At 41.9% G+C, this 27,311-nt stretch overlaps 1 protein-coding gene across 3 annotated transcripts in view; it reads right to left on the minus strand.

Annotated features, from left to right (window-relative positions):
* Positions 1-27,311, minus strand: part of BRF1 (BRF1, RNA polymerase III transcription initiation factor subunit) — a 164,703-nt gene that overhangs the window by 48,656 nt on the left and 88,736 nt on the right. For all 3 annotated transcript variants that reach the window (XM_021400928.1, XM_021400929.1, XM_021400930.1), the window contains 4 exons: positions 23,005-23,131; positions 21,754-21,793; positions 21,572-21,664; positions 20,532-20,810 (listed from right to left, as the gene is read on the minus strand). In XM_021400928.1, coding sequence (XP_021256603.1) covers positions 20,532-20,810; positions 21,572-21,664; positions 21,754-21,793; positions 23,005-23,131 — 539 coding nt within the window. The remainder of the gene's footprint in view (positions 1-20,531; positions 20,811-21,571; positions 21,665-21,753; positions 21,794-23,004; positions 23,132-27,311) is intronic.

The following is a 27,311-nucleotide window of genomic DNA, read 5'->3' on the forward strand; positions in this document are numbered from 1 at the left end:
CCAGAGCCTATAGGTTGGTGGTTCATCTGTAAATTACGACTTAGAAAATATTTTCTGTTTACAAGGAAGCAGCACAGACCAGTGAATAATACATCACACCGACAGTCATACCATGGCTCTATTCTTAATTCTGATCTACAATCATTCAAACCACCTAACTCATATCAGTTCTGTAAAAATACGTGTATTAGTTTTGTTGTAAAATGGGAATTATTAAAACATATCCAAATCTTAAAATAACTTGAAAGCTATGGAAGAGTCTAAATAAATATGCAGCAGTAATGAGTTTCTGTAATTACAACATCACTGTCATTTTTATAGTTACATATTTACTAAGACTTCTCCCAAAAACAGAGTTTTTAATATTCATTCTATTCATTAGAAGTCATAACAGCAAAGAACTGAGGTCTAATTTGGGACCAGCACAACTTACAGCAGCAAAATTGATTTTCCACATCAAGTTAATGTACAGTAGTAATATACTATTAATGTAGTCCAGGTAGAGAAGAAAATACATTATTCAACACAGACTTATTCTGGGGAATGAAGAAAACTCCTTGGTCATCTCCATTTTATCTGATCAAGACTGGACAACAGACAACCCAAGCCGATGACGTGCAGGAAAAATAAATAAGTTTCAAGAATCTGCAACAGCAAATTAACAAGCAAATGGTGCGGAACAGCTTGGTAACTTCAGGGTCATAGTTCCCCGTTCCTGGGCACATGCCCCCCCAGCTTCCCAAGGCTGCCGAATGTTTTGTTGCCTGGGCTGGTGGCTCCTTGTAGAGCCTTGAGGGGCATCAGAAGGAGCCAACAAGCAAAGGTAGGAATTCAGAGCATTCTCCAGAGATACAAGTGATCCTCAGCTTGGCAGGACTCAGGCATTAAAGCAGTTCCTGAAGTACGTAAAACCACAGGGCTGGAATCCAACCCAAACTTCAGTGTAGGAATGAGGGCTGCGCTCCTTGAGGAGCTGCGCAGGATTGGGCTGCTCAGCCCTACAGACATTACTGGTATCAGACACTGAGCACTTACAGTTTGCTTTTCAAAACTCAATCAACAGAAAGTTTTTAATTCTTTCCACACCAAATCATACACAGAATGGGTTTCAGCCCAAAGAAAATGTTCTGTTGCAAGAAATCGCCTAACGTTTTGCTGTGATTTTCTTCTGAGATTGTTTCATAAATGCAGTGTCAACTTAACCAGTTCGGATAATCTCAAGCAAACATGACTGAAAAAGCCTTCAGGAACATATCTCACTGATATTACATTCAGAAATTAACTGTACTTTAGAGTCTCAGGCTGTGAAAGTTTTGCTTTATGACTGTTTTAACTATTAACTATGGAATTGTTCAGCACATATGCTTATCTCCTGCTCTTATCTCTACACTGTGCAGTAAGAGCACACCACGCACTGGGGCCTCCAGCTCCCTGTGAAAGCACCCACTACCACACATACAGGGATGGGATGCAAGGATGCATGGCTGGATATTAGGAAAAATTTCTTCTCAGAAAGATTGGTGATGCATTGGCACAGGCTGCCCAGGGAGTGGTGGAGTCACCGTCCCTGGAGGCGTTCAAGAACCGTGGAGATGTGGCACTGGGGAACATGGTGATTGGGTATGGTGGGGGTGGGTTGGATTTGAACTGGATGACCTTAGTGGTCTTTTCCTTCTTTGATTCTATGAAAAGCATGCCTTCACTTGAGGCTGGAAAGGAAAATCAAGGTGAGAAAATACATCCAAGTAGTTCGTTGCCTCTTTAAAATACCTTTAATATAACTGACTGGAAATGTTTAGCAAGCCATAATCATGAGAAGCGCAAACAGGAATGGTTGTGTGCTGCATCCCCAACGGGAGGCCGTGGCATCATGCCGAGCACCACTGCCAGTCCCTCCTGCTGGAACTGATACATGAATTTCCAGTGAGTGAAACGCTTAAATAATCACCGAGGCAAGGAGTGAACTCTGTAGTCTACTGTCTGAGACGCCTTCCCAGGAGACTGCACACCTGGCTCCAAGCAAGGTTTCATTACTTACACAAAATAAAATAACTTGAGAGCTGAAAACAGGAGTGTGCCCAAGGCTGAGTAATCCATCTTGGGTTGAAGGAGTCTGCACAGAACCAGGCCTTGAACTGGGTTCTGGGTAGGTGCTGCAGGCACTAAGCTGTAGGACAGAAGGATGGGGTTTTCCTTCTCTTTGTTTTACCAGCCCTCTGTTTCCTCAAGATTTTTGGGAAAAAGAAGCAAGAAACTTTCCATTTGGTTTATCTGAACCAAGAGAGGATTGTTGGTCTTTTTTTTTTTTTTTTTTTCCAAATTCACTGCACCAGATAAACTAAAATATGGACTACTTACACATTAGGGCCAAAATTAAACAGGAGCCAAACTCAAAGATCACTCGCTAGTAAGTTCTAAACATCATCACAGGCTAGGAAACCAAAATCTAGCAGTGGTAACTGAGAACTGCTCTGGACTCAAGTCACAGCTCAACTCGACATAAAATTCTCTGCGTCTCCAAACTATTTGCTGCTAAAACTGTCACAGCGCTTTAGGAACAATAAAAATATCCCACCAAAATCAACTGCCACTGCTTTTATTCGTCATTAAACACCTTGCTTCCCCTATATTCTGCTGTATTTTTGGATCAGAGGTTTAAAATTTAATATGGCACTGTACAGTAGATGTCTGTTTCCTTATACAGCCCTACTATGCCAGACTGAAAATGATGTAATTTCAGGCACCATGAACAATTTCACGTGTCATTTTAAATATAACTTGTTACTGAATTAGGTGCCAGTTCTTCTCATCAGATCAATTAGCACCAGGGACAGAAAACTCATTCTCCAACTGGTAAATTGCAGAGAAAAATCCAGAAGCAAGTTGTATATAATAAGCATTTCTTAGACCCCATAACAGCAGTAGAGGGAGTAATTGCAGGATATCCACTCTGCCTGCAAGTAGCCTTTTCTTCTGCCAATGTGATAGGCATTCATTAACTGCAAGGAGTTTTTCAGATGAGAAGGAGCCTTCAAATCTCTAGTTTAACACTTTCACTGGAAAAAAAAAAGTGTTTTGTTACACAACGCTGATTCAAAGAATAACACATCCACTTTGATCTGAAAATTTCCATAGCAGTCATGAGCATACCCTACCAGCCATCATCATTCATCTGCTTGCTCTGGGGCAATGAAAGTATACCCCTTTACTTTTTATTATACCAGAAAGATCTTCCCAGCTGCTAAACTTTTCAAAACAATTTCCAAATGATCATTTTTCCCCTTTAATAAAAGGGCTGAAATGAAATTTTCAACGAAATGAAAACACAGATGTGGCCAACATCTGGTCCAACCTCTTAAAAGCTTATTTAAAAGCAATAGTGCCATGTGACACGGCTCTTAGTGGGGATTTCTTCTGTTAAGAAAAACAACCACTCTGCTGCAGGGCACGGACAAAAAATAAGTTCTGCGTTAGAAAAAAAGCAAAACCAAAAGATGCCATATTTAAATGAAACTACTGCTGGGCAGAGCGGACAGCGAGCCAGAGAAGCCGGGCAGCCGGGTGCTTCCTCACCACATTCCTCATTGCAGGCAGAGGAAGAGGAGCTCCCAGAGCTTTCAGTCAAGGCCCCAGTCAGCCACATCCATGTCACTTACCGTAGCCGGTCACCCAGCCGTCTCCCTGCATATTTAAAAATGAAAAACAAAAAAGCCCTTTCTTTGCAGCCTCTTAACATCTTTGCCAACGGGCTCTAATAGACACGAGTGCTACAAACAGACATTTGGGATTAGGTTTGTAAACCTGCAGGATTATTTACTGTTCTTGTCATTACTAAATGCATACTAAGCCCTCTTTTAGCACACTCTCTCCCCCTCTCTCTACCTCTGTGTGTCTACTTAAGTGTATACATAGCACGCTATTATGGGGATTTATTACAGAAGAATAATTCCAGCTGATATATTTTAAAAACCCACGTTTCTGACAACAGACATTTGAAGAATGTGTTTTTCTGTTTCTCGCGCAGGAGGCAGAACTATTTATTGCGCTGCCCAGATAAGAGGATTTCCTTACAGACAGCAATGAAGGCTGAACACTTCTCAGGAAATCCTCTGAAGCTTATGTAATAGCAGGCGCTCGGTCCTCCCGTCCCACGCAGCACCCGCATCCTCAGCTACACAGTTCCAGAGCTGGAAGGGCTGCAACACAAAGCCCCAACGCGAAGCATGCCACAAATGAAAATCGAAATAGAAGGACACAGTAAAATTAATCGCTCTTCGTGGTAAAATAAGAGTCACAAAAATGTACGACTTGCATTTTCATGGTTAGGTAAAAACGAGGGCTTTTTTTCATTGTACCTGAGGCCACCTTGAAAATTACAGCCTACTCCTTCACAGTGCCAATTCCACATCGCAATTTAGGTCTAAAGGACTACAGAGCACACGAGGCCATGCATACAGTATAAAGATAAATGAAGTCTGTCACATTATTATTTCCTTCTGCCAAGGCAAGGTTAAGGGGTCCTCTCCAGCCGAAGCCAAGTTTCCAGCCTGCTTGCTTCTCAAGAGAAAGCAAACACGGCACGTTGGGAGCAGCCGGGCCCCTTCTTCCCAGCAGCGCTCCCTCCAGCCGACGGGAGACGGGCGGACACGGCACGGCTGGCGCCAGGATGCCCAGCAGCACAGGGACGGGGCTGGCATGGTCACCGCCTGGCATGGGGATGGGAAGGAGTGCAAAGACAAAGCCCAAAATGGGGCGAATGAAGGGTAAAGAGGGAAAAAACCTGAGCTAATAAAAACAGTGAAATGCCACGTATCTGCTACATAGCGTACTACTGTAAGCATGAGGTAACAACCTGCAATAGCAACCCGCAATAGCAACCTGCAAGCCTTATTACTGTTTGCAAGGAAAGCCTTTCCAAAAATGAGGATGTACAGGCTTCTTAGTTCTGTCCCTGCTCCTAAGTGGGAACTCATCACTGAACAAACAGGAACATGACCTGGGATCAGCCTGGCTGGTTTGCAGCCACTGCATCAGGCTCACCCACCTCTCTGTATGCAGAAGGCTCACAGAATCACTAAGGTTGGAAAAGACCACTAAGACCATCCAGTCCAACCCCAGCTGCTCCCACCATGCCCACTGACCATGTCCCTCTGTGCCAGTTCTCCACGGTTCTTGAACCCCCCCAGGGACAGTGATTCCATCACTCCCTGGGCAGCCTGTGCCAGTGCATCACCACTCTTTCTACGAAGAAATATTTCCTAATATCCAATCTATAATACTTGGTCCTGCGAGTCTTGGTCTTAACGGTGCGCAAACTACAAACTCAGCTTTACTGAGCATCTGCATCTCCATTTCCTTGTGCTGGGACTCAAACTCCAGGTGTTAGGTTTTTTTCTGCAGCAGCTGATTGACATCTGATGGCCTTCCTGCGTTCGTCGCTTTCATACAGCAGCCGCAGAACAATTATCCCATCACAAGAACAGAATTCCAAATTTGTGTGCTTAATGATATATGTGAATGAATTACAAGAAAAGCTTTTCCCGCAGTCAGTCATCTCTAACAGAACTTCTACTAGATATTGAGCACGTTTTTTATAAATTAAATTTCAATTTGGGGAAAATGAAGAAACCTACTGCTGCTTTTTAGCAGTATATCCATACTGAAAAAAATCACTGTTGTTTCACCTCACAGTGGATGGAGGTTCCAACTGATCCGCTCCCATACATTTTACATCCATTTAAAGGTTATACCAGCAGTCTAACAGGCATGGAAAGTTGTTAATTTAAACACTTATTCATCAGAAGAACAGTTAACTGTTCTGTTCTTCCCAGAAATCTCCCCTGCAGTACACATTTGTAAAGAAGGCAGTGAGAAAGTAGCCCAGCAATAAACAGTGCCATTGTGATTCTGAAGAGGTTTTTTTTGGGATGGTAAACTCATGCTTATTGAACCACATAGCAATATAAGAAACCCTTAAGATTCCTTTCAACCTCCCAAAATAAATACAGCTGAAAGTTAAGCTTTTGAACTGAAGAACATCCTGAGAACTGTCCCCAAAACCAGTAGAAGACATTCCTCTTTAATAATTTTCATGTGCCCCCAACATCTTCAAAAATAGTGAGAATGAGCATCCCTTATGCAACCCACTTGATGCAGCTCTTCAATCTTTTTTAAGATCACAGCTCTGCTGTCAGGACCAAGTGCTCAGATGACGGCAGCTCTCAACAACACCCCAAGAGCTATTTCTTGCTGATGAAGCCAATCACCATCACTGACCACCTTGACAAATACTCACTCGGACACACATTAATTACTTATCACAAATGGCATTTTTTCTGCTCCAAAGCTCCCATGCAAAGGCACAAGGCTTTTCCAGCTTGTGATTTCTGCCTTTAACAACACCAGCACTGACCACAGTGTGACTGTGGAGGATGCAACCCAGCTCCGGATACATGCTCACATCTTAAGCATTTGGCCACACATTCACATTTTCAGTCTAAAAGCTTTTTAAAATGCAGGCTATAAAGACAGAAGCTCTCCCCACTTCTTGCTCTTTTCCATCTGATTTGGGAAAGTCACCAATTCCCTGCTACATTTTCCTCCATTGCCTTTTATGCTGTTCTTGGCATCTTTTCTCTCCTTTCCCTTCCCCCGTCCTTTCTTCTTTTTGGTGCCTTCTGGCCTGTATTTTCTGCATTTCTTTAAATCTCTGCAGGGGTATCCAACAGTAACAGTTCATATAAAGGGAAAGGCCTGGGAGAAGAACTGACCGGCATCTCAATCAGCTCCCCTCTTCACACCCACAAGTGCAAAGTGTGGCTGTACCTCCTGCAGCAGGCTACGGCTGTGCGACTGCCCGGAGAGCCGCCGGCAAAGGGAAGCAGGCTGAGATCACAGCCTCCGGCTCCCTTTCTCTGTGCTGCCAGACCACTATGTAAAACAGCAAGAGCGCTTTACACAGGAGCCAGCCATAAAGGGAACAGCTGGTTTTGTGTTTAAGTGCTGAGCACCATTTCTGCAGCTGCAGCAAGGTGGTAAGCAGCCAGGTCTTGCTGCGGGCGCTAAGCGCTCTGCTGCCCATCCCTGCAAGCCCACCTGGGTCCCTCCCTGGCCAGCACTCAGCCACTGAGCAGTGGGCATGTGTTCTGCTGAGAATTAAATCTGCCCCTGTGACGTCCCGCCTCCACACCCCAAGTGAAATGAGAGTTTAAAAGCACACCAGAAAATTCTGCTTGGATTATTCTTATCTATAGATTTTTAATTATGAACCAAACTATGTTCTGCCAACCACATATACGCACAGCTTTCATGCCAAAAGAAATCAAGAGGGTCAAAACAGTACTTGAGAGGCTCCTTTTGACACACTGGAACTTAACTTAAAAGCAAAGCTAACTTATATTCCTGGACATTGGAGTAAATTCAAGGTTGGCTCAGAGGAGAGCCCAATAATTCGGAGCAAATTTCCTTTAGCAGAAGTGGGTATGCTTGTACCCCTCTGCTGAGGTTCAGAAAATAGGTCTATGGCACATCAGATGACAAGCTCAGTGCCAGCCACCAAAAGCCACCTAGACCACAGAAATGCTTCAGCAGGCAATTATTAGCATTAAGACAACAACACGATATGGCATGTTGAATTATATATCCGACTCTTCATTCAGAGAAAAAAAATCAATTTGTATTCTGACCATTTACCACTTTATCCGGGTGGGCTGAATGGTGAGAAGCTGTTAACCGAAAGAAAATTATCAGGTAAGAAATTTCTCATTTTGTTACTCAGCTTCTTCCTTCCTTCACTGCTAATGAGAAATAGCAAGCAGGGAATTACAGAGATGGGGAAAGAGAAGGTGAAAGTTTATTATTATTATTATTATTTATTATTATCACAGTAGAATGACAGGCAAGAGTGGAAGCTCTTCTACAAAAAGTAAAAGCTTTTAAAATGAAGCCAGTGGGTGGGAAGCACGCTCAGCAGGAGCCCTGTCCTAGGGCCCAAGGCATTACCGTGCCCATTGGGGCAGCCCTACAAAGCACACAGGGATGGATCTCTGCTCCCAAAGCAGGGTGGCTGTAGCTGACAGCAGAGCAGGGCAGCGCGTGGTCACCTCACCCAACAATCCACACGTGCTTCACCATGCTCCACGGGAGGACGTGCTCTGGTTCCTTCTGCCTCTCCGCACACGTTCTAGGGATCTGAGTGAACACCTTCCCAGATGTACGGTAGACAGCAGTGGAGAACTGCAACATTTTGCCTGCAGGAGCTCTGAGGCCCCAGTGCCTTGGCATTTGATGAGACTGAACTGAGCACGGTGTAATTAGCATGCGCACTCCATATGCTTGAAGTACATCATTAGAGCACCGGAATGCCCTCCAATACCACAACTTTCTGAAAGAAGAAAGTTGTGGAGAAATTCCTAGAGAATAATTTGTCTTATTCTCCAGGAATTGTGGAAATACGCCCTCCCATTCACAGAAGGTTTCTGGAGAAATAACCTTTCCCTGACAAAGCCCAGCAGCGTGATTCACCTATAAATAATGAAGCCAGTTTCGAAGCCGGCCTTTCAAGCTAATGGCCATCAGAAAGGCCAGCCATATGCTTGCACAACCTGTCACTCTGATTAATCTCGGCATCTGACTGCTGTATACAAAGTTTATACAGTAGCAAGACTATATTTCACGTGTCATTTTAGCTAGGTTATGTATTGCTGATTTTACAGATTTCCACCAAGCTGCTGGTTTTCTCTGGGGTGTAGGCACGAGAAAGACACAACTTAAATGTGGATCAGATACAGCACGAAGCAATGAGCATAGATGATTTTACTAAGTCTCAAAAATCAGGTAGACTGGTAACAGATTTGAAAGAGAGCACTGGAAATGGTAAGGTCCCACACCCCATCAAATGTAATTTATTCTTTATTTAAATACATTAGGACTTAACATGGTATTGCAGAGGCAGGAAGAAAGTTACAAATCACGGCTGTCTCACATACACTAAGAGGATTCATGGCTCTTTCCGTCATGCATCCATTTTATTTTACAACATATGGCATCGTATCAAAGTTGTTCGTCTTTAACTTACTGAATAACGATGCTTTCCCATGAGGCTTAATCTAAGTTCACCACAACATACTGTATTATGGCAACAATTCTCAGAAACATGACTACGTGTCTGCAGCCCATTTGGAGAGAGGGATCTGCATTTCATGTAGCAATCCTTTTAAACACATTCAGCATTAAATGCAATATTGATTTCTTTGAAATCATTAAAGCTTACTTTACAGAATTACAGAATCACAGAATGGCTGAGGTTGGAAGGGATCTCTGGAGATTGCCCGGTCCAGCCCTCTGCCCAAGCTGGGTCACCTAAAGCACGCTGGGATCTCTGGCAGGGAGGTTTTCATAGAATCATAGAATCATTAAGGTTTTGAATATCTCCAGGGAAGGAGACTCCGTAACCTCTCTGGGCAGCCTGTTCCAGTGCTCTGTCACCTTCACAGTGCAGAAATTTTCCCTCACGTTCAGACAGAAGTTCCTGTTTGTGCATGCTGCCTCTCATCCTATCGCTGAGCCCCATTTAGAAGAGCCTGGGCCCACCCTCTTGACAATCTCTCTTAAAATATTATTTGTGTACATTGATCAGATCTCCTCTCAGTCTCCTCCAAGACAAACAGGCCCTCTGCCTAATGCAACCCACTGACCTTCTTGGCTACAAGGGCACACTGCTGGCTCATGGCCCACTTGTCCACCTGGACCCTAAGTCCTTCTCTTCAGAGCTTAAAGTTAACTATAACAAAGTTACCTTCAGGAAATAAGATTTGGATAACTCGTTCCACCATTTCACTGCAAAAGGAAACTAAAACCACTAGATCCTCATTTCAAACCTAGACTTACTGCTCTTTTCTATGGAATAGATAAAAATATAAAAATATTTTATTTCTTTAAATAAGACTAGGATGGACTGTTCTCTACATCAGCTTTAAGTAGGCAAACTCTTTCCACGGGAGACTTATGCATCGTTAAATGTGCAGCGAAATAAGCCCAGGAAATGGGTTTCCCTCAGAGAGATGAGGGAAGAGCTAGCAAACTGTGTGGACAGAAGCCCTGCCTCCTGAAAGAATAAGATTTTGAATCCTACTGGCTAGATAAAGCAGAGAACACTAAAGAACAAACAAAGTATCTCCCATGCAATTTCCTTCACGCTATAAAAATCAACATAAAAATCCTCAAATGCTAAAATAAAGCCTAACAGAGAAAGATCACTGTCACTGACTGCCAACTAAAATGAATGATCTGCATTGAAAACATTTGCTGACAGAGCAAGAATCTGCCACGAAGACTTTTAGGGCTGTGGCAGCAAACTGGTCTGTGGATCAGCTCCTCACCTCCTGTCCAGGAAAGCCTGAAAATGAGACCAGCAGGACATGTTGGAGGCTGTGAAGGCAGGATCTGGGCGCTTGTATTCACAGATGTTTAATTCTCAAGGTGTTCCTCAAGTGTAATTTAGGAATGGTTTCATCCCTGCAGTGACACCACAATCAATCAGCTTCAGAGGCTGCAACGGCTGCGCATCCACAGGCCATAAAAAGTTACAGACTGTGATATCCCACATTTTGTCCAAACGGAGAGGATAGATTTTGAACAACACAAAGTCATCTAAATCACAGCCTTAACTATACTGTAACTTAGAAAGAAGAAAGGAAACATGAATGACAATTTCAAGCTTCTGTGCTACTTTTAGACACCACATTTTTCTCTGCTTTGTAGTAAAATTAAAAGTAGAAAACTTTGGACACAACAAGGAGAAGCTTGCCAAGACTGGGGGAACCAACAATTAATACGGTAGTATTTCATTCAAAAGAGTAACTGGGTGATACTGTAGGGTTCCATGTGTGTTCCAACCCAGTGATTGAAAAACTGGTTAAGCAAAGAAAAAAAATGTATATTTATTTATTTTTAAATCACCAGCACTGCAAACTCATTCTGGTATTTGAAAGTCAATGTGAGCTCTCTCTACTTATGCATCCTTATTACCACAGACATTCCACAATTGGAAATTACTTCTCGTAATGCTTACGCCAGAAAGAAAATAGCTGTATTGCATCTGCAGAACCAAAAGCAGTAAAACATAATAAACATTTATCCTTGTCATTGGCTCTGCAAAACCGATCTGTTCAGCAAGGAGGTGCCATTTTATAGAGTTGCTTTATTACTACATAATTATTGATGCATCAGCCAAGCGCTCTCTCAAGGAAAGACTGTTCTTAAAAATGAGCTTGTTAAAAGTTTAACCGTAAACCTTGGGATAAGAAACAGCCGCTAGATTTCATCTGATATAAACTTTTAAAGAGAAAAGAGAAAAGTAGAGGGATGATTTCCAAAAATAAAAAAAAAAAATAAAAAAATAGTGCTATGTTTGAGGCAGGCATGAAATTGAAACAGACAAGACGCTTTAATGTGATAGAAAGAAAGAATTGGGGACATCTGTACCGAGAATACATTGTAAGTAGTGGGAGGAATTATCAATCTAGTGATGTGCCAGCTCTCTGCATTTCAATTGCTTCACAGGCCGTACCATAAAAATTGTTTGCAATGAAAGCAATACGAAGAATTCCTAGATTTTATTGCTCCCAGTGATATTGCACCCAGTTTGTGTACATGGTTTGTATCCTTTCAAGTTCAGCACCGTTTCGTATTAGTACCTCTTTAAATTGCTTGCCCACAAATACCATTCCATGTTCAAAATGTCTCAATATTAAATTTTCTGTTTCAGTCAAAATACCTTTAGAGTTTTTATCAAGCTTTCAAAGGCAAGAAGGTTTCATGCAAACTTTCTGAAAGTCTAGGTAAGGCAACAAACTTTAAATTTAAAAGAAGGCTTTCTCGGGAGAGAATTGTGTACCCTTTTGCATCCCTTCCCCATCTTGTTAAACCAACTTCCTCATAACTCACACGTCTCTTAACGGCTTCAAGTATGAACCTCACTCCCTGTACTCTGAGTATAAAACAATCTTGGGTAACAGCGTATTTGAAAACATTGCTCCCAATCACTGGAGGGCTTACAGTCCTTCCATGTGGCCTCCAAAACACACGTTCCTGCCTACAGCACTGCCCAAATGTGTAGCTGAGGGTCTGGTGGAAATTGAAACAGCTTCAGCAGGTCTACAGAAGCCCCAGCAACAAAGCTCCCTGTGAGGTGACCATGCACCAATGCTGGCCACAGGGGAGAACTGGAGGAGCTGGTTTCTGCTTTCATCTTTGGTCTTGGGTTTCATCTTTGGTCTTGGTAAAGAACTGAACACTACAGAGCTGCGAGGCACTGCGGAGGTACGGAAAGCAGCACTTCTGTAAAGTGCTAAAAACTCTAGCTTGAAGATTAAGTGGGACTTAATGGAAAAGCAACTTCTATTTAAGTACGTTTTAATGAATGAAAAGCATGGACGGAATACAGCAGCGCCACTGGTGACACAACGTAACGTTGACAAGGATACTGCTGCATCTCAGTACACTGATTTCTACAATAGTGTGTAGAAAAAATACATTTTTTACCTTTAAAAGAAAAGCAGTGAGGAATGTGACTTCCAAAATCAGCCATTTGTCTGGTTCCTATAGAATTGTTAACGATCTGGTCACAGAGAACTGTTCCACTTCCTCACCATCTGTGAGCACGCGGTGGTTTCACTACCATAACTGAATCAAATACAGAATTTAGGTGGCGAATTTGCTTCAAAATGGTACACTCTTTCACCCCCTGTACAGACATTTACTTCTGGCTTGTGTCTTCACACCTATCTCAAGAGCACTGCTTCTTGTTCTGAATTTCTTTCCTGGTACTACTTTGCAATATTATTACTCTCCCTCATTTCATATTCTTTCCCTTATTTCTAGTACCCCTTTGTAAACTGTCTTTCATCACAGAAAACAACTTTTATAATCTTTTGTGTAAACAGACATCTTGATTTGAAAGATGAGCCTTATCTTCAATCTGCCAACTTAAAGTCTTTTCTACTTTAGCAAAACTTAGCTGTAAAAAATCCAATTTTTTTTACAGTTCCCCCCAAAATTCACAAGCAACCCTCTCCACAGAGTAGGCTGGTCCAGCACAACCACACAACCCTAAACAAAACATCACGATTTTTGTTATTAATAACTAACCTGTAGTGGGTCTTATCTGTCAGTTCCCGTTGCTTTGCACCACTGTAATTAATGAACACCGAAAACTCTAGAAGCAATTTTTTCAGCCCTACTGAATGCATTCTGATGAGCACATATGAAAAAAAAAATTAAATTGAAAAGTGGAAGACTACGGTACCCTCATGCTGACAGGTCACTCTGATTCCAGGTCAAAGCAGCATCTATTTTCGGCTGCTTTGATTATAATTGCTTACAGAATAACAAATAAACAGCAATTATCTCATTGTCACACAAGAAAAAAGATCTAATAAATGAATCCATCCTAAAAGAACACTAGGAAACAAATTCAGATGCAAAGAGGAGTAGAAAAACTTGGTTTCCAAAATTATTTTTAATTGCCAACACTGTCAACATAAATGTTACTCCTCTACTGGATAATACATCCATTTTAGTCAGTGAAAGCCTTTAGCAAACCAAACACATCAAACTGCTATCATACAAGGCCAAGTTCATGACAGTTTCCACCACAATCTGTACTGTCACATCTGAAAATCTCTAATTACAAAGGTCACCTATGTAAGTCTGCAGCCCAACCCACAGATACACATGTTTTTCTTGACCACGATGCCAGCTCTGGGATTTCAGACTAACAAATAAAACAGATGAAGTACGTAGGGGTGTGATGAAGTTAATCCTTAAGAGGATACAGGAATTAATTTTTCAAATCAAATTCAAACCCGCCAAAGAAAAGCAAAAAAAACCTGAACTGCTACAGAACAAACCAACCCTCAACCCTTACAGAAACGGCACCTCCCTGAAAGGCTCTGCCTCCACGCACTCTCAGTTTGCAGGTATTGCCTTTAACAGCTGAGCCTGCATCACAAGAAAATAAAGCACCAAACAGAGGATTACTTTAGTTCTTTCAGAGATGCAAGACAAACATGGAATGGACAGGATCCACTGCAGCACCTCACATGGATTTATTGTCCATCATATTAAACAGAAAGTAGCTAAGCCGTGCAAATCTGTCTGCGCTGAATTTCCTTCTTCTAAGGGCATGTTTTGTGGCTTCTTGACCTAGGTTAATAAGTCTTTATTCCCAGCAACAACTGGGACCACGAAGCCTCCCTGAACTCAGCCTGGCTCTACACCCTGACGCTGCAGATGCCATGATGAATTGCTTAAATAACATTCCTCCTCACAGTTAGCTTTCCATCCTAACTTGATGCTCTCCGTCAATTCTCCACACATTTCACTTTCCACAGCTCTCTAATGAACAATTTCAGTTTTCACCGAGTTTTTTGGTGAAAGATTTTTCTTCCTTTTTGGCAGCAGGGCAGAGCAGGAACGTCCGCTTCTTCTGAAAACAGAGCACCTAACCAAATAGCTGTGAGCATTAATAGGCTCCCATTTTGGCAGGTGCGGAAAAGGAAATATAATTTAATTCTCATGCTGGTGGGGAGTTAATCAGGTTTTTTAGCCAGGTTTCCTGTGTGTCTGTGTCGTCACCCTCCCACCCTNCCCCCAGTTTTTCTTTAATCCACGGCCAACTTCAGTGATTTAAGAGCAGGGTAATGGTCCTGGAGATGGCTGCATTTCTGCAGGTTCCCAGAAAAATCAGCCCATGGAAAGATGGATGCAAATATAAATGCCCCTGAGAGCATCTCCCATACACAGAAACAGCATCTTTTCAGACATCAGGGAGTGCTGACAAGGAGAAAACCTTAAAAAGAAGCCCCAACAGAAGGAAAACTTAGACCAGCACCCGTGAATGCTGAGGTACCAAAGACAGTTGTGAACACAGTTCTCCCTTAAGATCTGGCGAACAACTGGTTCCATAATTCTAGTTATTTACGGGCAAAGGACCGTTCCTGAAGCCCCAGCCAAGTTTCCCCCCTTCTCCCTGCCTGCACTGAGCTGCTGGACAGAAGTGACACATGCTTTCCTGTGAGGAGTGTCTGCACTGATAAACCTTTGGAAAATTCCTAACACATATATCCATGAACCCTTAAAAAAAAAGTGTTCACATGATTCAGCTTATACTGTCACTCACATTTATCTCCCCAGCACCCCTAACAAATGCAGGTTTCTCTCCAAAACTCCCTTCTAGATTTGCTTGAAAATCTTTCAGCTAAACTACATGATTAGTTTTCATCCCTTAACCTTCCTAGTTACTCACGATATGAATATGGAACAAATTTATAGCACTCTTAACTTTTAATGAAATGCAAAGATCTCACATGACAAAATACGTATTTGTGGATTTTGGAGTAATACATGCATATACAGTACTCATGTGGGAGTGATATACATAGTCAGGTAAGAAGATCATGTCGTCTGTAATTCCCACCAAAGATTTCAGGTACCAAAAACTGCATTTGAAGCAGCTGGTGGTCTCCTATTACTATGCTGGCTGCAGCAAACACTTCACATCTCATTAACAGCATAATGAAGGCTCCATCAGCGATACGGCCTATCAAGACTGCCAAGCACGAGAATATAGACACTAGGTTAGAACGATGAACTAGCATAAAGGTTTTTACTGCCTAGTTCTAAGGATTGGTAAAGAGCTAGTCCTGCCATAGAAAAAACTCTCTGGTGATCCAACGGCACTCGAAGATGAAGAGCAGACCCTGAGAGGTGCCAGAGGAGGAAGGTGGCACCGAGCAGGTCACCACACTGCTGCTTTCCACCAGCAGAGCTTAAAACCACTGAAGTGAGAGCACCATTAGGGTCAGAGCCAGAAGAAGCCATCAGGATGGGGACACGCATGCTTACGCTGATGACCAAGTTGTACTTTGCATATATAACACAATTAGCGCTAAACTCAGCAGGTTTATTTCTCATGTATGTGGTAATTATGACTTAATAGAGCTTCATAATGTTCTCTCTAATTACTGATTATATCTTCTTGTATACTTTCATACGTGCATATACAACTATATATTCTCAAATGGCTGGCATTGATGAGCTCAGAGAATAATCTGAGAAAGAAAGAGGGACCATACAAGAAGAATCCAACACTCAGTGGGAGTCAACACTCCTCCATTTATTGAAAAGCAATGGCGAGAAGCAATGCGGGGATCCTCCTACCCATCATGGAGGAAACCAGGTTGGGACTCCCTGATGGGAGGGAATCAGACAGCCTTCCAGTCACACAGGTTGCTGCCAAGAGCCATTCCTTGATCAGTTTCTACCAGGGCCAGGACAAAGATGGGAGTGGGAGAAGGCAGCTGGAGAACACCATGGTAGATAAGCCCACTTTTGCCTCATATAACTTCATCTTCAGCTGCTTTCCACATCCTCCTTGAACAAGAAGTTAGAAAGTGCTGGTATATAGGGATGCTGACAACCATCCGATCAATGACTGCTGTCTGCACAGGGTCTTTAACACCCACAGAAATCAATGGAAACATCTTTGGACCTCAGCCCATGTGTCAGATTACGCCTGTGGCAGAAAGGGAGGCATAAACACAAGGAGTAATAAATGAGCGAACTATTAATTATGAACAAGCACTAAACCTTCCTCATGTATTCTTTGTGAAATTAGCCCTGAACGCAGTTATCTGGATGCCTAACCAAGCGCAAGATGGTACATGCACAGCCATTTCTCGCTGCAAGAGCCGCTTACTTTCATGAGGACATGCAGGAGCCTGTTACCACCGCTTCACCTACAGGATTTGAAACCGTTGCCCAAAATGATTGCGTGTGAATTTTGATTCAAAACAAAAACTAAATGAGGTCTGAAACTCTACCACGATTACAAAGGCGAAGTTATATGAAGTTAGTTGGTAACTTACACCCTGCAGTTTGTCTCCATCTCTGTTCTTATCAGACCTTCTTGGCCAAAATTCAGTTGATGACTTTTGGCTGGTGTGTCATAAAGAGATGAACTGTCTGCGTATGGCCTAGCAGCGCGGGAAGGAGAGAAGTGACACTCAGCAAACATCAGGACAGAAACACCAAGGAGAATGACAAACAGAACCCATGGTGTTTAACTGTGACGGTCTCCAGAAGGGAATGGTGCCCTGTTTGGGAGAACTTCAGATCCAGAAAGAACACCCACGTACATCATGGGCAGGGTGCGGCAACGCTGCTCCGCCAGGAAGCCGACAGACTGATCTCCCAGATTCACCTCTGAAACTGTGATCCCACAATAAAGCTCTTCTATCGCAAAGAATAAGAAGCAGTTTGCAACGAGTCAGAGAGATCTCAGCTCAAATGTCTCTGCAAATGATTACACTTGGTAGGAGAAAAAACTGTCAAATGCACTGTTTATTCTAAGCCTCAGTCTCATTAACCCAGTACCTTACATGCCCTCTTTGTAATGCAAATTTGCTAAAATACAATGCTTTCCATGAAACATTCATATAGACAGTCTCACACTACTCAAACACCAATTGTAAGTGAAGCAAAAATATACAGAGTTTCTCTTAATACCTAGGCTCTGCACCTAACTCTTATCTGCACATGCAGTCTGTGAGAAACCTTATGCTGTTACTGCAGCCATCGTAACACAAAGGTGGAAGATTTCCCAAAGGAGCTGATGTAGGCAATTATAAACCGAATTACCGCACGCAAAAGCCAACTAAAAGGACTTTGCAGAAGGTACCTAGAGCAGAGCTTTTTTTTTTGAGGAAAAGAGATTATTACAGAGAATCAAAAGGATACCCTGCATTTAGGAGGCTACACATTGCACGCAGTGCACCTGCTCATAGCCACCTGCCCAGCCACACCATGTATCACCATGAGGGTTTTCTGTGAATCTTCCCCATGTAGAAACACACGTGTCATTCCCAACCACTGCAACATGCCCATCTATCAGCAAGTGCAGCCCCAAGGAGATACAGCATCATCCTGACCGAGGTCTCCAGTCCAGCCTAGCCCCAATGCTCTGCGCAGGGGAAGATGTCTTGGGGATGGTGAAGGACAAGGGAAGTGCAAGAGTCTCATTTTGTTATTCAGACAGCTGTGGAGGTGGCACAAAATGTCATCTTAGGGGCACAATGTTGACTCTCTCCCTTCTCCAACGTACTCAGCCATTGGAACATGAAATACCATAGCAAACTCATATCTAGCCAAGATTCACAATATAAATTGCAATAAACTAAATTCAGATACACAGGATAAATGCGGAAATGTTACCATCTTTGCTTCCTCTCTCCACAGGTACAAGCTACTTTTGTTTCCTGAGATGATCTCTAACTGTGTTATCTCAAATTAAACTTGGAGCGACTGCTTTCATCCTATTTTTAGTTTTGAAAGCTGTCACTTCTTTTTTAGACTTCAAGGAGGGCCTGGAAGGTGTCTGATTTTTATAATGAGTGTGCTAGTTGGCCTGACAGAAGATACTACCTCTGCATACAAACCTTCCCCAGACTTCCCAGCGTGGTGAGGCAGAACGCAAGGCATCAGTGCTTGAAGTGATGGAGACATCCACAGTAGATGGATGTCTCCATCCACAACGGAGCTCAGTGTTATGATGCACAAGTGACCAACAGGAGGCATCTCTACAAGTTTTCTTTACGCAGTAACATGCCCTCCCAGACTGTCTGCCAGACCAGGTTCCTGGTCACGCAAAACACACCAAGGCTCCATTATTACCCAAAGGTCCTCAGAGATGATGCACGCACACCAGGCAGTCACAAAGCTGGAAGGGTGCAGAGACTGGGAACCACACTACAACATGTCTACCCTGCAGTACAGACAGGGCCAGTCAATCTGACTTAACATTGAGATAATTAGCATCAGTCAGTTAAAAAAAAGAAGTTTGGGACAAGATCTACAATCAAAATTCAACCAAAACAGCAATCCAGCATACCAGCTTCACAGTATATTATGGAAGTAAGTACCTGTTTAAATGTCCACAATGATTTCCTAGTTTCATTAAGAGAATGAGGATACTGAACCCTATTTATCTTTGAATGTTCCCTAAATTCGGCACATCCTCCACTTTTGGGAAAAAAAAAAAGCAGACTGCAGACCAGCCATAGCAGGAGTGGCCATGCATTCTCCTGCCCACCTGCCCAAAGCCCAGCAGAGAGGAACATACCTGGCTGTATCAGCTTAGTTTCATCTTTAGAATCACTCAAGTCCTCAGCCCAGCCATTAAAATGGTCAATAGCAGTGCCAGCTGAGAAACGCCTGCCACTGGAACTCATTTTTACAGGTCACTGGCCAGCTAGACAACAACAGCTTCTAGCCATTACTGACCTCTCTTCAACGCGAACCGCTGATTTCCCAGAGCAAGACAAGCCATGAGCCATCCATTTTCTTAATCGTAATTAAAGCAAACACAAAACCACTCAACTGTTTCTATATGCCTTAGTTCATACAAAATATAAACATGCGATCATCCTGCTATGTTTCTGAGAACACTGACATAATAAGAATCTGAATGCATTTGGTTCATCTATCGAGGCAGGGAATACCCTTTTAGTAGTAGGTGCTGTTGAAGAGACGTTAGCATCAGAACAATTTGGGTAACAAAATGTTCTGGTGTATCTGCCCCCAGGCTGACAGAAGATTTGGGCAGGTGTGTCTTACGATGGAAAAATTAACTGTGATAATGAATAAAATGTCCTTTAGATACATCCACTTCTCAGCGACATTAAGATGCAAAAGAAATCTTAAAAACGCCATCTTCTAAATGCTGAAGCACACAGAAGAGAAAGCAAACAAACCTGCCTGAATGACTACTGTTTGCAACACTGTCTGCTTTATGGCTCTGCCAAAATCAGATTCTTTCATCAGTCCCGGTCTTACTTTTCTGCACAGAGCTATTTGTTATAGACAGATTTGGTGTTTTTTTAAAGATAAAACAGTAAGCCCACCAAAACAGACAAAAAAAGTCCCTATCAATGAAAATAAATACCACTAGTTATTTCTCTTTCAAAAATTTTATATATTTGTCATTTGCAAATGACTGAACATTATTAGTCAGACTGCATCTCATCTGACTCCAGCAAAATGTGGATGAAAATGTAGATAAAAGCCTGCCTTCATCTCAAATTCTCGTGCTTGGGTATTAATTTCCAGTCATCCTTACAGAAATCTGCTTCCTCCAATTTCCTAATTGAGATTGCATGGCTTGAAATATGCCTATCAGCTACCGTATGATTGCAAATCTACTTGACTAATACACATTCTCAGGCTTCAGAAAATAATTAAGCACTCCAGATTTTCCCGAAGCTTCCTGAGGAGCAGATGTCAATGACCAATATCAGTGACTTAGACCACTGGTCTCAACCAGTCTCACAACTCCTGTCAATCAGTGTTACAGCAACTCACGGAATTGCTGTCAAAGTAACCATCAAGATCCATAGAAATTACACAACCCACATCTGGCTGCACACCTCCAACACATCCTCCCTCAGGTTTTCTTGAACTGATCTTTTACTCACCAGGCTCTCGGTCCTTAGAGGAAATACATTCTTTTATGGACTCTGTTATGCCAAGACTGGCTGCAGTGGGGAGTGGACCAAGTAAGGATTCCAGTGCGGGTGGTCTTACAGGAGCTTCATTTCCATTTTTGCTTTCTCCATCTTCACCCGGTTTTAACCTATCTTTCTCAAGAAGTTCATTACAAAAGTCTTTGTTTAAGTGATTAGCAGCTGCTTCCAGTTCTTCATCTTCTGCCTCTTCCTCTCCAAATATGCTTAATGTATTATCTTCTATAGAATCTGTAAGGGGAAAAAAAACAAACAAAAAAAACCAACCAACAAATCATTGCATACCATCTGTTACAGAAACTAAGTAAATAGAGAGGCACTCCTTCAAAGCAAAAAAAATCTGTAGAGAAAATCTGTAGAAGACATACATGCTATTTTAGTACAATGTATGAACGTAGGGAGTTTCCAGATGCTCTTCAAATTCATGACCCTGGCTATTAAAGTGTATTTTTGTGAATACAGTCATCTAAAATAGAAGCACTGTGTTACCAAATTATGGCAGGTAAAAGAGTTTTTCAAAAGAAGCTAACTACTTGTTGGCCAGTGAATGACCAATTAAACCTGCACAGAGACCCACCATACCAATTTGTCAACCGGGGCATTCAGTGACAGAAGGGTCTACATACTGTTCCACTGCAATACTAGTGATGAAAAAGAGTATTCTCAGGTATCAGTGCCAAATTTATAATGTGGCAGGAATGAAAATGATTACTGCAATTGTAATGAACAAGTTTTACTTTTGTTTTTATTTCGCATGAAGTCTTTTTTATTTTGTATTAAGTATTTTGTCTGTTTGAAGGCTGACAACTGAATCAACTAACTGGCAGGGTGCGTTGAAAAGCAGAGAGAACCCTAATACAATACGTAGAGATTCTTTATTACAGAGGCATATACATGGTCGCATTTATCACAATGAAGTTCATACACTTAAGACTGTCTGTAGGATATGAACCTATTATTATTTAAGTAGTCACAGGATTTTATAGACTTACCACTTTTAGATAAATTTGCAAATACGCCTTTTGCTTTTGGTCTACTATTTTCTAATTCAGTCTCTATTATACCTTGATAGTCTGATATTTCACCTGTGGTGATGAAATAAAAATAAAACTCAGCAATCATCAATGCAATTTTGAAGAAATGAGTGATCTGTTACACTAAAGAGAACTTATACCTTCATAAGCTTCCAGCTTTTTTGATAACAACTTCTCAAGCTGAAATGAAAATAAAAAAAACAAACCATGAAATTACCATAAAAAATATCTGTGTACTATTTCTGAACTGTATATACAGACACAGAATCACAGGGTATTTCAAAAACAATAAGGTTTCAAATCCTAATTCAATTATTTTAAATCGTCAAACAGGTATCAAGCTACTGGCCAATTTAAACACTACGTCAGAAATCTCTACACTTCAAAAGCAACTTCTACTTCAGCAAGCTGCATATAGAAGCCCCCAGTCTACAGCAGTAAGCTCTAATACTGTGCCTGTAGATGTGAGCAAGTGCAAGGACAGTGCTGAAATTGCTGTGCACAGGCCAGATGCGGCACACATGCAATGGCAGACTTCAGTACTGGCCTACAGAATCTGACTGACTCTTGAGAACATCATAAACACACCAACAGCCCTTTAAATGACAGCATATTCAGAATATTAAACACTACCACCTTTTAAAAAAGCTCATGGTTTCTAGTCCAATTACAAAGCATGCACCTTGGCCACTCTCAGTTCTGGCTATCTACAACAGAAGAGCGCACACAGCACATACAAGAGAAGTGCAGGCATTAGAACAGCTCCTCAAGACCTACGTGCCACAAGCTCAGCTTAATTTGTCACATGAGAGACTCCAGTTTTGCAAGGACATAAAGATGTGATGCTTCAGTAAAAGGTCAGAGCAGAAGAAGAGAAACATGCAGCAGGAAAACAAGCATTATGGAAGGAAAATTGGTTAAAGTAACTGCAACATCTTGCTCTTGGGGCAGCACACAGGCAGGCTCATCTACAACACAGCAATTGTGTTAAGCACCAAACACTCGTATCCTCCAAAACATGGGAGCTCCACAGGTCCTCATTTGCTCAAACACCCAAATGTCCCCATCTGACCAACAAGAGCAGTGACATCGTGCTTCTGCTGGGGTTGACTCAGACTGGAGAGATGCTTCAACCCCTCCATGGGGGATATTTAAGGCTACATTTGGAGCTACATATCTGCAGGAGGATGCCTCTCTGGAAGACACAGGCAGTAAAACAATATCCTTGAATATATATATATCTTAAGTTAATGAGTGTCATATGCACTAATGCTCACTGTTCTCTTAAGAACCTCAGAATAGATGTAACCAAATTTTAAGAGATGCTAGCCAATTGATCCAGAAGGAGAAAAGAGAGGAGAAATGAACAGAGCATGAGGCTTAAAATTTACCTCCTGTATCTTCAGTTTTTTTTGGCCAGCTGTGAATGAAGGGGGATCACATTCTTCTTCCAAGTCAATCCTCATAAACTCATCTATGGTTAGCTGACTTGTTGGAGTATATTCAAACTCTGTCAACCTATCAAAGCATACACCATATTACCTTAACATCTTTAAGATCTTCTTTAAAAGTCACAAAACTCATCAGATTTCTGACTTGAAGAATGAGCATTCTAGAGAACTAGAAACTTTGGCTCAAGTACAGAACAAATTAAAACTGAAGTGATACTAATTGTTTCATTTGCTGCAAAGTAAGTATCTTTTCATATCACAAATTAGCTTTTGATTTATTAGAGTATGTAACACACACTTTTTTTTGATGAACAAAGACTGAACAGAAATACCACAGCCATTACAATCAATTATGTACAGCCTGACAAAACAAGAGAAATGCAGTTCATCTCTCCTGTCTCGCTGTTTTTGGGATCAACAACGAAAACAAAACAGATTCCCAAACTAAAATATCTGCCATCATAGTTTAAGAGTGTGCTGAAAAACAAGAGGCAATCTTCCCAGGACACAAAGAAGCAGTAGTAAAGAAAAAAAAGGGATCATCTGCCTATTGCACAGATAGAATAGATGAATGCATATAATTTTATAATAACATACTTTGTATTTTTTTAATGTTTGCATTTCAGAAGCTCCTGCCTCTGTGAGAGATATGACTGGCTCCATAGGGAACTGCCATGAAAGCAGCTGAAGCTTTCAAAGGAATTGACTCTTGAACGACACCACAACATCTTAACTTCATCCACAATTTTCAGCATTTTATACAGGTGGTCGAGAACCATCACATCCATCTTACAGATGGAGAAAACAAGACAAAAGGTTAAGTGTAAAGCCAGGTCAGGAAACGTCTGGCAGAATGCTTTTCTGACAGAAAGTGCCCTTTTAATAATACCAACATTTTCCATGGGGAAACTGCATTGATAGCTCTGCAGCTGCTTCACTGGAATATTCCCATCTTCCAGAGGAAGCAAAGCTAATAACCGCTCCCATCTGCAAAGCCGGGACACTAAGCTACTGCAGCACTCCCGACTCCGGACATTTCACAATTTCTTTCTCCCAAAAAGTACTCATGATTTTCTCTTTTGCTTTTTATTGCAATAAAACTCCTTCCTGAAAAGAAATTTTCTATAGGACACAAATTCCATTTCCAGTCACCTCCAGGACCAATGCCAACACCACCTGATAATTCTCTCTCCCTATATTCTTACCTATATATTCAAACCAGTTGAGTGCTGACCAGCTGGCTCTGAAGGTGGCCATTGTGACCGCGTAGGCAACACACCCTGGCTGGAAGCTCAGATTTACCAAGTGGCAGACCTTAGCCACAGGACTGTAACCTTCCTCATGAAATGACAAACCATCCCCTGAAGATGACCACAGCTTGAACATCACTCAGTTAAATTCATTCCTAAGGAATCTCCCTAACAATAGTGCCATAAGTCACGGCCAGGATGAGAGTCTGACCCATGAAACATCACCTGTCACGGCTACACGTGATCCTTGTTCTCCAGGGGGTGAAACTACAACCCTGTGTAGCCCATTTCATGACAGCAAACACGTCCAGAAGGAGTAGGAGCAAGGCTACGCAGTCTTGTATTAAGCACCATGCTACAGAAGAGCAAGCCATTCCCTCAGAGTTTTCTCCTTTAACTTGATATAAATAAATATCTGCAATTGCCAACCGCTTTCCTGCCTCAGCGTCTTACATTGGCTGATATCCTGTCTGCATATTTTTAAACATTTCTTTAATTTTATCCAGTGTTTGGACACATGCCACCAAAGCAACAAACCGATGCACGCAGCAGTCTGCGCTGCATGGAACAAGGCAACATTAGTTTGGCAGCTAAGAAAAACTGATGCAATCTTAATTACAAGCATTATAATTTCAGGGGCGAGGGAGTACCCTCATGAAAAAAAAACACCAACTAGCTGCGGGCTGTTTTTTAAGTTCTGCATAGAAATGACATCCAAGTTCACTTTGTAATTTTGTTGATCTAAAAAAAAAAAAAAAAAATCTAATAAGAGTAGCCATTTAAAGTCATCCAAGGCAGGAAAATAAACAGATATACAAATTAAGATATTATTACTTTGGCATGAACTCAAAATGGCTCCAAAAAACTGAAATTTGGCAGACAAGTATTTTCTATTTATAGCTGAAGCAATCGGTTCAGGCTAGGATTCAACTTCCAGTATAAACCCTCCTCTTACAGTTTCTCACAGACTCTTTCAAGCAAGTTCCTTTGGGAGCAAAGTTTTTCCAGGGCTTGGTGTCACTCGCTCCTAGACCCAGCCCTTTTTATTTTTTCCCAAAGAAAAATTTCCACAGCTTTTGTTCCATCGCTTTATGGACAAAAGCACACCTCGTGCTCTGATAAAGCACTTTTGTGCACCAAACAGTAAACCAATTCCATTCACACTTAATTTAGCTCCCAATAAGGGAAAATGGGTCAGTCACTTTGAAGCCGAGCAATGTTTTTTTTTCACTTTGTTTTGCGTCATGAATGCTGTCCAGTGGAGACTTATGAATCCAGTCTAGAGCTCAGGGGAAAAACAACACGAAAAGGACTCCCATGTGCAGCTGAATGCTCAGTTTTAGTGGTTACTTGAAATGCTGTGGTGGTGGGGTGCAACAAAGCATTCAAAAGAGCAAGGCCCTCTGGAGTCCAACTCACAAACGCTTCGGGACTCCAAGTTCAAAGTCCAAGAGGGACTTCTGAGCAGGGACAATTTAGAAGAAGCCACACTGCCCTCCGCTCCGTCTTCAGAGGAAAAGTAGCTGGAACTACCAGCAAAGCTCAGCCAGGACCAGAGAAGTGTGGTGAGCTACACGGCATCTGACTGCCCTCCTACGTACACACAATCAGCGCCCAGCTCCAGAAAGCAGGCTGAGCAGCAGAGGTACCTTGTGCTGGATGGACTTCTGCACAGAATGGCAGACAGATCAGAGACTAACAGACATTCTTTTAAAAAATACTTTAGCGAACAGATCAGCTGATTTGACAACTCCAACATTTACAAGCTCGAGAAAGGTAAAGGACTTGCCTTTATATATTACTTGAGTACAAAAATATTTAACTATATCCCTACTCTCTTAAGGGAGCTCATCAGCACTGCCTACCACTCCTAACCTACGTGCTCACTAACACAAAAAAAGGTCAGAATTTGCACTGCTGTGGCAAACAGTCACTGCTTACTAAATTACAAATCTCTACTGCATCATCCTCCTCTACACACTTTTTCCAAGCTATACAATGTTTATGCATGAACTATTTATGGAAGTTTATAAACGCGTACTCTAACAGTGATACTTAATATAGAACATGTATCATAAATAGTTATGAAATGCTTCCTACATGATATAAAAGTTTTCTAGTATCCCCTAGGATGTAAATAAATAGAAGTGCAATATCCTTATATGCAATCATCATACGTACAAGAGCTGCTCCGAAAATAATGCCTCCTATTTTTTGATGTTGGCCTGTGATGTCAGAGGCAGATGGTGGTGGTACGGGAGCAGAGGTTGAACCTTCCCACCAATATCCCATTAGGTGTTGTTGCTGTGTGACAGATGGAGAGGGGCAGTATGACAGAATGGCATCTCACATGGAAGTCCAAATGAAGCAGAGGGGTGGAACTGAATTTCTCCATGCAGAAAAAATGGCACCTACTGACATTCATCGACGCTAACTGAACACTGATAATGACCAAACAGTGGATGTGAACACAGTGAGGCAGTGGGTGGTGCATTTCAGCAGCAGGTCACCTCTGCTGGTGCAGATTGTTACAAGCGCTGCATGCAGGCTGTTGTTCACTGCTGGAGAAAATGCATAGCTAGTGGCGGTGACCGTGTTGAAAAATACTGTTTTGTAGCCAAGAATTTGCTCTACCAAATCATGTTATTGTGCTCTTTGTATCTCTTGTAGTTTCCATGGAAATAAATAGGAAGCATTACTTTTGGAGCAACCTACACGTATATAACAACACATACTTGCAGCAACATAAAGAGGTATTTTTAAATCTTATGGAGTAGGTATCTCATTACTAAAAGGTGGGGACTAAATCAGAGGTCATCCGATTCCTGTATTTTTACAATGTCCAACTTATCACCTGAGCTGTGCTAAATTACTCTCCCTGTGTTCCTGGCCCAACGCACCTGTAAAGAGAATTACTTTCCCTTAAACAACTTCCATGGTGTCCTACATTAATATATTTCATCTGTTTTTGAGACAGACTAAGAGTACGCATACAGT

This window comes from Numida meleagris, chromosome 6 (assembly GCF_002078875.1).
Source record: "Numida meleagris isolate 19003 breed g44 Domestic line chromosome 6, NumMel1.0, whole genome shotgun sequence".
Classification (NCBI taxonomy): domain Eukaryota; kingdom Metazoa; phylum Chordata; class Aves; order Galliformes; family Numididae; genus Numida; species Numida meleagris.